At 54.9% G+C, this 11,526-nt stretch overlaps 1 protein-coding gene across 1 annotated transcript in view; it reads right to left on the bottom strand.

Moving 5' to 3' along the window:
• The window catches only part of CACNA1A (calcium voltage-gated channel subunit alpha1 A), a 252,427-nt gene that overhangs the window by 18,146 nt on the left and 222,755 nt on the right, over positions 1-11,526 (bottom strand). The window contains exons 27-33 of the mRNA XM_023724768.1: positions 7,335-7,384; positions 5,469-5,544; positions 4,627-4,743; positions 4,191-4,256; positions 3,906-4,021; positions 2,739-2,889; positions 1,368-1,425 (exon numbers count right to left, since the gene is read on the bottom strand). Of these exons, the coding sequence (XP_023580536.1) occupies positions 1,368-1,425; positions 2,739-2,889; positions 3,906-4,021; positions 4,191-4,256; positions 4,627-4,743; positions 5,469-5,544; positions 7,335-7,384 (634 nt within the window). The remainder of the gene's footprint in view (positions 1-1,367; positions 1,426-2,738; positions 2,890-3,905; positions 4,022-4,190; positions 4,257-4,626; positions 4,744-5,468; positions 5,545-7,334; positions 7,385-11,526) is intronic.

Below are 11,526 nucleotides of genomic sequence, written 5' to 3'. Positions count from 1 at the left end.
GGGTGGAAAGATAGGTGGATAGGTGGGTTGATGGGTAGGTGGGTGGATGGATGGATAGGTGGGTGGATGGGTGGGTGGGTAGATGAGTGGGTGGTTTTTCCTGCCCTTGTCTGCATTTTGTAGCACCTTTACATGTGCTCTTCTAGTCCTTAGCACATGGAGAGTTTGCCTTGGTCTTGCTTGCAGGACTTGGCATATGCTGCTCCCTCAGTGGACGTCATGAGTTTTGTCTTCCCAGCACCCATTTTTCCTTTGGGTAACAATGCTTGCTCCCCCCTCTACCCCCCACAACCGGTACACTTAGATACTGTAGTTAGGTGAGGCTGACCCTATTTCATGGCTTCACAGGGGGTGGCCACATAACCCAGGCCTGTGATTGGTTCAGGGAGGGGCACATGACTGAAAGTGGCCTAATGAGAACCTTCCCTGGGATTTCTCTTGGAGCCTCTGGCAGCCATCTTGCTTCTGCAAGGGCAGAGTCTGAGAATGAAGCCAGCGTGGAAGAGAACAGCCGAGAGATGATGGGGTCTACTTGCTTGGATCCAGCCTCACCTGGACTTTTCAGTTACACAAGTGAGAACTGCGCTTTGCTTGTCAGTTTCAGATGAGTTTCTGTTACTTGCAGCCAATTCGGATTGAGACTTGATCTAATTCCTGCTCTTGTAATTCCTGCTCACTGACCCTGCAGGATGTTCTTTGAGATCTCTTTGTCCCCCAGTCTGAGTCTTCTCCCCATCAAAGCACACACCAGATAGACTGCCCACCACCACCACTGCAAGTTGCGGGAGAACTGTGGTCTTTTCTATACCTCTGTACCTATTATAAGGTTGGGCACATAGTAGGTGTTCAATAAACATTTAAATATAAACATAATAGATGCTTGACAAATGACCTGCTATCCTAGGTGTCTCTAACTGTAGTGACTCCATCTTTAATTCACCATGTCATGATATTGATTGAGCGTCTGCTGTGTGTCAGGCGCTGTCCTAGGTGCTGGGGATATTGCAGTGAGTAAAACAGATATCCCTGCCCTTGGCAGGCTGATAGTCCAGTGTTGTAGACACATTTTGGGGTGCTCGCCTTGCCTAGATGGGTTAATTATAAGATCTTATCCCTGTATTCACCCACAGCTGCTTAGACAAGAGGCTGGGCTGGCCCATTCACAGTCTCTCTTCCAAGAATTTAGAGCTGAGTGATAGACCCACTGGGTCAGCAGCTGCAGATGAGGGACCAGGGAGACAGTGTGAAACTGAGGCTGTGGTCTCTTTGGTATGAGATTTCTGGTCTGAAAAGAGTGGGTGTGCGGGGCATCTGCTGACAGATTCTGTGGTGTTTGGATTGGGAGTTAAATCACAGCTCCCACACACCATTGGCAGCTGGCCTCTGGTTCACCTTGCCAGTGGGAGCCACTGTCAGGAGACTGGACTAGGGGAGGAAAGGAGAAGGGGCTACTTCTGCTTCCAGCATGGGGTATGTCCATCATCAGCAGACAGTTCAGGCACCAGAACCCCTTGGAGGGCTGAACTCTGTGGCATGGCTCCAAAATCCAGGCATGAGGCACCTCCCCCTGAGGCCTGAGTCTCAAACACATGGGGCCCTTCTCTGACCTCCTGAGTGTTAGTAACATCCTCTCTTCCGTTTACTTCCCCACCCCTAGGGATGGTAGCCAAGTAGCCCTGGTGGTATAACAGTTAAATGCTCAGCTGCTAAGCAAAAGATTGGTGGTTTGAACTCACCCAGTGGCTCCGTGGAAGAAAGACCTGGCGATCTGTTCCCCTAAAAACCACAGCCTAGGAAACCCTACGGGGAAGTTCTACTCTGTCACACAGGGTTGCTATGAGTCAAAGTCAACTCAATGGCATCTAACAACAGCAATAAGAGGGGTGGGAGCTACCTTCCTGCAGTAAGTAATCCCTGCTGACTTCAGTGTCCTCTACTTGCTCTTTCAACCCTGTGTAGCCAATCCCTGCATTCAATCCCCTCTGACTGAAATACCTAGATAAGGTTCTGTTCTTCTGACTGTGCTCTGGCTGATACAGGGAGAGCGAAGCCCAAAAGAGATTTGTAGAGATGAGGCCCCAGACAGAGTATGAGAGAGAAAGGAGATGCAGCAGACAGGTCCTCTAATTCTTTCAATCTTTTGTCAGTGTTTCCTACCCTTGGGTCCTATGAGCTTCATTTTTCTCCTTCTGGCAGATGTACCTTTTACTGATGAAAACGGATTCCATTTCTTGCAAAACCCCACAGCCCCCTAGAGAATGTTCATGTGCTGAATCCTTCTTCTGGCTCCTGGTCATGCAGAGGAAGGCATCCATCTTGAGGAGAGCAAGTGGGAGTGTCCCCAGATCAACTAGAAGAACCAACTCTCAGCCGCACCAGTTTTTCCTTCAGCACAACCCAGTGGTTCTCAAACAAGGGTGTTTCTGCCTCCCAGGGGAAATTTGGCCATGTCTGGAGACATGTGCGATTGTCACACCCGGAGGTGGGTGCTAATGGCATCTGATGGGTAGAGGCCAGGGATGCTGGTAAACACCCTACAATGCACAAGGCAGATCCTTGCTCCCAACAAAGAATGTTCAGTCCCAAATGTCAACAGTGCCTGATTAACCCCATCCAAGGCTCGCTCAGGGTAGTCTAGCAGGGAGCAGGCCTGTGACACAGCACACTCTAGGGAAGCCCATTCTCCTGAGCGGGAACCAGGCCAAGGGAGTTCACTCCCCACATGTCTACAGACTCACCAGAAATGAGCAGAGGAAGATGAAGGAAACGAAGTAAAAATAAGCGAATTCGTTGCCACAGTCGGGAGTCAAGATGCCAGAGTTTTTATCACACGGCTTTCCACTGAGGCAGGACAGCATGATGTTGTGCCAAGCCTCCCCGGTGGCGCTCCTGAGGGCAGAGAGGAGGCATCAGCGGCCTGGGCACCCAGCCCCAACTGGATCCCAATGACGCCCGAGCAGGAGAGCATGGTGGCTAAGCACTGGGGTTCTGGAGCTCAGACAGGGGTGTCTCATCCTCAGCTGGGACAGCCACCAGGGGGAGCTTTTAAAAATGCTGATGCCAAGGCCCCACCTGTACAGATTTGGATTCAACTGGTGCTGGTGGGGCCTGGGGATATAAGTATGTTTTAAAAGCCTCCCAGGTGGTTGTCACATTTCACTATTGTCTCCATCAGTTACTCTGCTCCAGGGACATTGGGCTCCTTGCTGTCCTCAGACATGCCAGCCACACTCCTACCTCAGGGCCTTTGCACTTGCTGTACTCTCCCTTGGAATGCCCCTCCAGATATCCACTTGGCTTCCTCCCTCATCTATTTCTCTCAAATGTCACTCACTCAGGTGTTTCTGAGCACGTTATTTAAAACTGTGATGGCCCTGCTGACTGTCTGTCTCCCCCATGGGAATATATGCTTCCAGAGAGCAGAGAATGCTGTCTCTTTCTCTCTGCTTTGTTCCTTGCTCTGTCCTAGTACCCACAGCAGTGCCTGGCACACGGCAGGTGCTCAGTAAATCTCTGTGGAATGAATGGAGGCACTCTAATGTGCAGCCAGAGTTAAGAAGTCCCTAAGCCTGCTTCCTCATTTGTCAGATGAGGTTCCTAGGAATCTCCCCTCACAGGATGGTCAGAAAGATTCAATGCACTAATGTTCCAAAATGCTCCTCATGCTTATGTTTCTGGGTCTTCAGCTCCTGTCCTGCAGGGTCCCTGGGACCCGGCGCGCTCACCCTACACTTCAACAAAACAGAAGATCAGGGCATGTCCCCCCACCCTTCCCCACTGAATGGAAGCATGAGGGCATGTCTCCCACCGAAACAGATACACAAGGGTACTACCCAACATGAACAGAGTGAGGACATGCCCATCCTCCACGGAAGAGAAGCATGAGGGGACAACCCCTCCCTCACCGGAAGAGAAGCATGAGGGCCTGGAAGAAGGTCCGGAAGTTATTGTGTTCAGTGATTTGGAATTCATCCTCATCACTGTCCTCGTCCTCCACGTCAATGCCAATGTTGCCAAACACCTGTGGAGATGGATGGTGATGACTGGGGTGGCTGTGTTCTCGGTGGCCCCAGAGATACCAAGCTCAACCCCCATGGCTACCTCTATGAACCAGACTCCCCTGACCCAGCCCTGCCTAAGGGTGGCTGCCCTCCATGAGAGGTTCAGGACCTTAGGGGTGACGTACTGACCTGCATTCCGATGATGGCGTAGATGAAGAATAGCATGGCAATCAGCAGACAGACATATGGCAGGGCCTGGAGGAAAGGAAGGCATTGAAATGGGGTGCTGGGGACCCCTTACTGGCACAGTTTTCCTCCTTGATCCCAGTGCTCAAGTTCTGTCCCACTGGACTGAGTGGCCAGATGCTGTGCTGGAATAGTGCCAGGGCTGGTGGGCATCTTTGGTGGCTCTAGGATGAGGCCACAACACAAGGCATCAGTGGGGTCCCCTTAGGGCTTTTAGGATACTCCAAGGACAGGAAGTTAGACAAGAGCCCTGCAGGTAACAGATTCTCAGCAAGGACCATCAGAAGGGCATCTAGAGCCTCGGTGTCTAGACTCAGCCAGAGCTGGGAGGCATGCTCTTTTTCTCAGCCCTGGGTGGGTGGCAGATGCAGGGGCTCACCTTGAAGGACTGCACAAAGGTCCAGAGAAGAATGCGGATGGTGTAACCCTGACGGAGGAGTTTGATGAGCCGGGCAGCTCGGAAGAGGCGGAGGAAGCTCAGATTGATGAAGTTATTCTGGGGAGATGGAGAAAGAGGGGGTGACCATCCACCCACCCCCAGGGGCTCAGAGCCATCACCAATCACAGAGGCCCCTACATGAAGCCAACCAACAGGTAAAAGCAAGCCAGACCCCAAATAAGGAGGGAGAGGAAAGAAAGCACTATTAATGCAATGGTGCGGAGGAAAAATTGAAAAGGGAAGAAGTTAGGGAGGGAGAGGGTGGGAGGGACGAAACAGCATCAACTCAAAAGCATAAGCCCTCCCCATCAGCCCACCCGCAATGGGGAAAAGGAAAGAAAAGGAAGGAGGTGAAAGGAACAGGGTAGGGGAGTGGGTAGGGAAGAAATAATAAAAGAACAAGGAAAAGAAAATATATCCGAATCATCCAATCAGGAAAAAAATCGAGATGGTTTTTGTTTCTCCCAACAACCAAATGCACTGAGACGATAGGACACAAGCGGGTCAAGTTGCCGAACCCATCACACGTGTACGATGCACAAACACCACGGCGGGGGGGCAGGGGAGGGGCAGCCAGCACGCATAGGCCTGGTGGACATGTGCGTGTTCCGAGGGCATGTTACGCTCCGGGCCAGAAATGCATCTGTCATGAGACTCACTGGGCACCCTGCCCTGCCCTGCCAAGCTGCCCACCCACTCCTGCCCGCCCTGACCTCACCCCACGGCCAAGAGGAGCAGCGGCTCGAGCCAATTGGGAGAAGCAGAAGAGCATCTTTTCTTACCCCCTTGGCGAGCGGGAATGGGGAGGACGGGAGGGAGCTGGGGCTGTTCGGCTGCAGGGTGAGTCCTCGCTGCCCGCTGAGTCCGAGAAGATGCATTTGGGGCCCTTTTCCCCCCTCTCAGGGATGGCTTCTCAGCTTCTGGGGCTGGGTGGAGTAGCACGGGACCAGGCCTGCGGGAAGCAGGAAGTACGCAGCTCCCGTGGGTGGGTGGGCTCGGAATCGGCCGGGTCCACCAAGGGGCTGGTGCTGGGGGCCAGGAGGTGGGGCCGTCCCTGCCCCCAGGACCTCCCTGGGTGGCCCCTGCCTCTGTTTCTCAGAACCCCTGTCTAGCCACTGCCTCTACCTCCTCCCGCCCAAGCCAGAACCTGGGGATCAGTGGGCAGGAAGCCAGGAGTAGGGTGGACACGGGCTGAGGACAACACGTGACTGTCCAAGGCCTGTCTGCTGGAGCTCCAGGGGGCAGTGATGTGTGGGGGGTGGTGGTGGCTAGAAGTCACAAATGGATCGATCTGGCCAATGAAGCTATTTTGTTGGGCCTGCCTGAGCAGCACTTAAAAAAAAATTAGAAATAGTGGCCAATGTTTAAAAATGAGATTTCACCACAAATCCGGTTTTTCAGCACACTGGCCTGCTTCCGGCATGGCAACTGGGGCTCAGTCACAACTGCCCCCCTTGAAACAGTCCGAGGTCCCCAACGCTCTGGCAATGGTACCTGCTCTCCTGGTTTACGGTATCTACTTAGCCCTCTTAGGCATGTGAGTTTAAGACCCTGCCTCAGGCAGAGCCGGAAACCCTGCTTCACTAGTGGGCCGGGGGAGAGAAGCAGAGAGCCTACTGCTAAGAGGGGCCTTAACTGGAAGGGCCTCAATGGGGTTCAGAGGAACCCTAGATACAGGCCACATGGCAAGATATAAATTGGCCTAGCCCCACCCCCAAATGGCACAGGGGTGACATTCAAGTATTCACAGCTCCCCCCTCAGTCTCAGGAGTGCCCTGGTCTCGAAGGTTCCCAGAGGGCTTCCCAACAGACCGCTCTGTATCTTAAGCTAGCTCTGGCGTAGGGGCTGGAGGCAGGGAAGGGCCTCAAGGAATCTCTGGGACTGGAGCAAGGCCTTTGGGTTTGCTGGCAATGCATAGGATGCTTTCTGAGACACATCAGTTGACCTTCCGGCCTCTAGGGCGGAGGGGTCTGGGGGACCCTACCCTGATGACATTGGCCCAGCTGCTGCTGTGAAAATGTACCAGGTGTCTCTAGCAAGCCCCTAACCCTGGGTTTAGCTAAGACAGTCCCCCTGCAAGCCCTGCTGACCTGACCCAGACCCCAGCCCTGCCTGGCCACCCAGCTCTACCTGGGGATGGGGCCGGTGGCCCAGCTGTGCCCTGCCCCCTCCCGTCCATCCCCAAAGTACAAGCCATCCCTTCCATGGGGCCGGATCATAACATGTGGACTCGGCAGAGCATGCAAAGGCAGGCGGGACCTGGAAGCAGCCTGGAGGCTCGGGACGGGCAAGAGCCTGCCGCCAGCCATGCGGGAGAAGCCAGGGGGCTCAGGGATGCATGCAGAGCAGCTGCCCTTCTTGGAGCGAGCAAGGAGACACATTGGGCGGGGTGGAGACGAGAGATGGGGTGGGGGTGAGGGGGAGGTGCTAATCCACCCTCATCCATCCCTCCCACCCTCCTGGATCTGCGTCTAATCCTTCAAACACCCATATCACCTCCAGCGGCTTTCCTCCTGCTAGCTTCCACCTCTCCAACCACAGCCTGGCAGGAGCGGCTCTTCTCCTTGAATCCTTCCCTGAGCACCCCAGGTCCAGCACAGGCGCAGGGACAGGACATGAGAACCACTCCCCCTACCAGCCCACCCACCTGGGCTCCAGCTCCGGAGCCCCAGAGAAATCCTGCCACTGGCTGGCTTCCTGAAGGGAAAACAGGAAAGGGGACCGCAGACCCCACCCTACCACAGACCCTGCCTCTGAGCTCCAGATCCCATAACCACCTGCCTACCTGGCCATTCCTCTGGGGTGTCATATAGGCACCCAAACCTGCCATGTCCACACTCAGGCTCTTCCCCCCGACCCGCCCTCTCCTGGCACACCATCTCCCGGAATCCCTGGGCACCTCCCTCCCTCTCAGCTCAGGTCCTGGCCAGGCCCCTCTTGAGATGCCCAGTCCTCCCCCTGCCCTCTGCCTCCTCTACTCTCTCTCCACCCGTGTGACCGTCATCTCCCTCTGGGATTTTTGCTGACCACCTCCAGCCCAGGTACCTGTCAAGTGCTCCTTGCTCTGCAGCCACAGTGATCTTGTCTGATCACATATGTGATCACACCCACCCCTGCTTCAAATCCTCTATGGTCTCTCCTGGTGCTTAGGATAGAGCCCAAATTCCAGCAGAGCCCTGGGGGCCTGTCTCCTTCTGCCCTCTGCACTTTGTCTCAGTCAGCCCTCCTAGGTTCTCTTTGCTTCAACTATACCACCTAACTTGCAGATCATGGCTCCTGAGCACTCTGTCCTGCCACAGGACCTTTGCATGTGCTGCACTTTGGCCTGAAATGCCCATTTTCTCCCCTCTCTGCCTTGTTAACTCTGCTCATCCTTCAGCTTGCAGCACAGTTACAGTTTTAAGCGTGTTTGGGGGATTATTTGATCAACACTTGTCTCCCCCACGTGACTGTAGGTGAAGGGGGACAGGGATAGGTTTGCTTTCTGTCCACCACTGCAGCTGTGGCACCGAATGGGGGCTCATGAAATGTTTGGTGAATGGGTGCATGTCTATTGCCAGCAGGGGTGGGGTCCTCAGGTTAAAGGTGACATTGGGGGTCCTTCCAAGAGGCTCCTGGGTAGGCAGGGGAGGGGGCAGAGTCAGGTGGGATTCATCCGGAGTGAGAGGTGTGCAAAGGTGCAGGGAGCCGAGAAAGCGGGGGAAATGGTATGCTGGGGTGGGAGTACAGATATGCAGGGTGGGTGGGTGTAAGAGGAGAGGGACAGTGTGTGTGTGAGTACGTGTGTGTGAGTGTGCATGTGTGAGTGTGTGCATGAGTGTGTGTGTGAGCATGCGAGTGTATGTGTGTGCATGTGTGAGAATGTGAGTGTGCGAATGTGCACGCATTTGTGTGAGTGCATGTATGTGAGTGTGCATGTGTAAGTGAGCATCTGAGTATGAGTGCGTGTGAGAGAAAGAAAAGGAGAGAAAATGTGTGTGTGAGATGCAGACAGAAAGGGAGAGTGTGTGGTGTGTGTGTCAGAGTGTGTGAGAGAACAAAAGAGTGACAGAGAAAGGGAGAGTGTGTGGGAAAAACAGAGAGAAAGAAAGAGAGGGAGGAGAGAAAAAGATAAGAGAGAATGAAAGTCTCAGAAAGAGAAGGAGAGCGTGATGTGTGTTTGCAGCACGTATGCGTGTGCAGGCCAGGGCTCCGGCTCCACTGGCTGAACAGGGGACAGGAGTGGTGAGGGTGGCTGGGGGGGTCTGCCTGTCAGGGATGGCTGGGGACATGGCCAGCTGCTTGTCCCACTGGCGGTGCCGCACAGGGAAACCCCTGACCTTTCTCTACAAAGACCGAACCAACCCAAACAGAAAACCCATGTTCAGAACCTGATGAGAACCACCAGAGAGAGCATTAGGGGTGAGGAGTGGGGTGGGGAGGGGGCAGGACAGACCACAGAGGGGTGGGGAGAGTGCATCAGGCATTTCATTAGAAAGCCCAGGGCATGGACATGCAATGCTGATGCGAGAAGATGCTTCCACAGTTAATGTAAGGCATTTAGACTTCAGAAAGAAGTAAGACCAACCGGATTCTAGATGCAGATGTTGAAGATGGATGGGGAGCGGGCGGGCGGGGGCAGTTGGGGAGGCGTATTCAGCGTTTTTTAGGTTGATTTGTAACCAGTGCCAAAAAACCCATGGGTTTCGGTTCCCGGGCAGGGAGTGGGGTGGCGGGTTGGGGAGATAGTCATTGGTGTATGAGCACACAGACCACGTCATGGATGAACAAATGAGTTTCATAGTGCATTTTGATTGGATGAGTGTTTCAGACGGCGTTGTGCCAATATACAGTTTAAAGAGCAGGCATGAAAAGAGACAAGACAAGAAACACAGTCATTATCCATCGCACACAGGGCAACCCCACGTCCCCTGGCCACTGGGGGTGGCAGCTGAGGCCCGTGGGCCCCACGGGCAGCGCTGGGGTCACTGCCACACACCCATTCCCCCAGCCCTGGGGATTTGCCCGCCTGGTGGTCTGACTCCCCTCCCCTGTGCCAGACCTGGTGGGCTTACCTGGGAGGCAACAAAGGGGTGGACTGGGAGCCCTGCCTGGTGGGCAGCCTCCCCCTACACCAGGCTGGGAGTTAGCATCCCCCCTCTATCTTTCTCCCAAACACATGAACATATGAATATAATTCAGGGGCAGGGATGGCCAACAAACTCGAACCAACTACATTAATGGTGATGACAGCAATAGCAGTAATAATAACCGCTGTTTGCAGAGTATCTAGTTCCCGGCAGGCTCCATGCCAAGCATTTTGCGTCGGTTGCTCTTCATGTTAGGGGTTGTCGCCTCCTTCACTAGGAAATCAGCTCTGTGAGGGCAGATGGTTCTGTCTGGTTGGTCCCTGGCTCTGCCCCGGGACAGGCCCGGCCCACAGCGTGGACGAATATATGCATGAGTGTGAGTCTTGCAAGAACTCTGTGAGGCTGGTTACGATGACCGTCTCCGTGTTACACATGACAAGAAGATGCCACGTCGCAGTGGGGGGGCCTGTTTGATCACTGCAATCTCATTGCGCTGTCGCCCCAGGACTGGCCCCTGTGCCCCATCCTCCCGCTGGCCAGCAGAATGGCCATTGGGGTCCAGCCTAGGATCTCATACTGGCTGTCTCGGGGATGGGAGGCTTCAACCACCTCTCTCCACCTCCCTCCCACCCTCTTGTCCCAGAGGGACGTTGGTTGGAGGCTGTCTTCTGCTTAGCTGGGTGGTGAGGTTTTTTTTGGCACCAGATTGGGGCTCCAAGCCTCTCTAGAAACTCAGGACAGAAACAAGGGTCCAGTTTCTGCCAGGGGAGAGTGGCAGGTGGTGATGGTCCCCTGGAGACAGCCCTCAGGTGGGCATGACTCCTCTGGTGGAAGGTGTTGGGGCAGGCCTGGGGGTGCAGTGATGGGGAACACACCAGAGAAATGCCCCTCCCCCGTGTAGCTTCTCTGCCCCACCAGCCTTCCAAGGTGAAGAGTGGACATGTTGATCCCTTTCTGCTGGGGCTCAGACTGGGAGATGCCGGGGCAGCCAAGATGCCTGGTTATGAGGCCGTGGGTGGTCCCTGACCTCCTCTCATTTATGACATGGGCCACACCCTCTTTCTTGGGCCCCACCACCCACCCAGATCCACCCTCTGCTCTTCTCTGATCTGTTCTGAGTGGCGCCTGGCGCCCTGGCCTTTGGGCCTCCTGTTGGGTTTGGCCAACGGTAGGCCTTGGCAGGAGGCGGAGGGCAAGAGGAGAGAAGGTCTGGTACACTCTCCCCTGCTTCGCTTTGGCCCTCAGCTCTGGCAGGGACCTTGTCCCTCCATGTCCACGGCTCCTGGCAGGTGGCCCCTCCTACACTCCAGCTCTGACCCTGGGCAGGTAATGGCTTCTTGCTGCCCCTTGTCGCCCCTCCCCCTGCCCTTGCTTCTGTCTCTTCCTCAGCTCCCTGCAGTTGAATTCTCTGAGGGAGTTCTGTGTGCTGAGCTCCCGACCATGCACCATGAGCTAAGCCACGGAAAATGCTTGGCACGTGCCTGGCGTCCAGCTGGCGTCCAGCTCGTCAGCTATTACTGTTTTCATTGTTATTAAGATGCAGTTGCTCCCATGCCCAGCCCTTGGCTTTGCGCTTCTTTGTCCTTTTGCACCCCTACGAGGCTCTCCCACCTGCCTCCAACCTCCTGAGGGCCCTCAATCCTGGGATCACTGGTGAAAGGCCAAGGAGAAGGTCTGGGACAAGCCCTGGGGCTGAATTTGCCAGACAAGGGGGAGGAGGATGTGGCCTGATGGGGCCACAGTCAGGGGTCCCGAGACCACCATGTCATC

Source organism: Trichechus manatus, unplaced genomic scaffold, assembly GCF_000243295.1.
Source record: "Trichechus manatus latirostris isolate Lorelei unplaced genomic scaffold, TriManLat1.0 scaffold00258, whole genome shotgun sequence".
NCBI classification, from domain to species: domain Eukaryota; kingdom Metazoa; phylum Chordata; class Mammalia; order Sirenia; family Trichechidae; genus Trichechus; species Trichechus manatus.
Note: the sequence above shows the minus strand (reverse complement) of the source record. Positions and strands in the feature narration are given on the sequence as shown.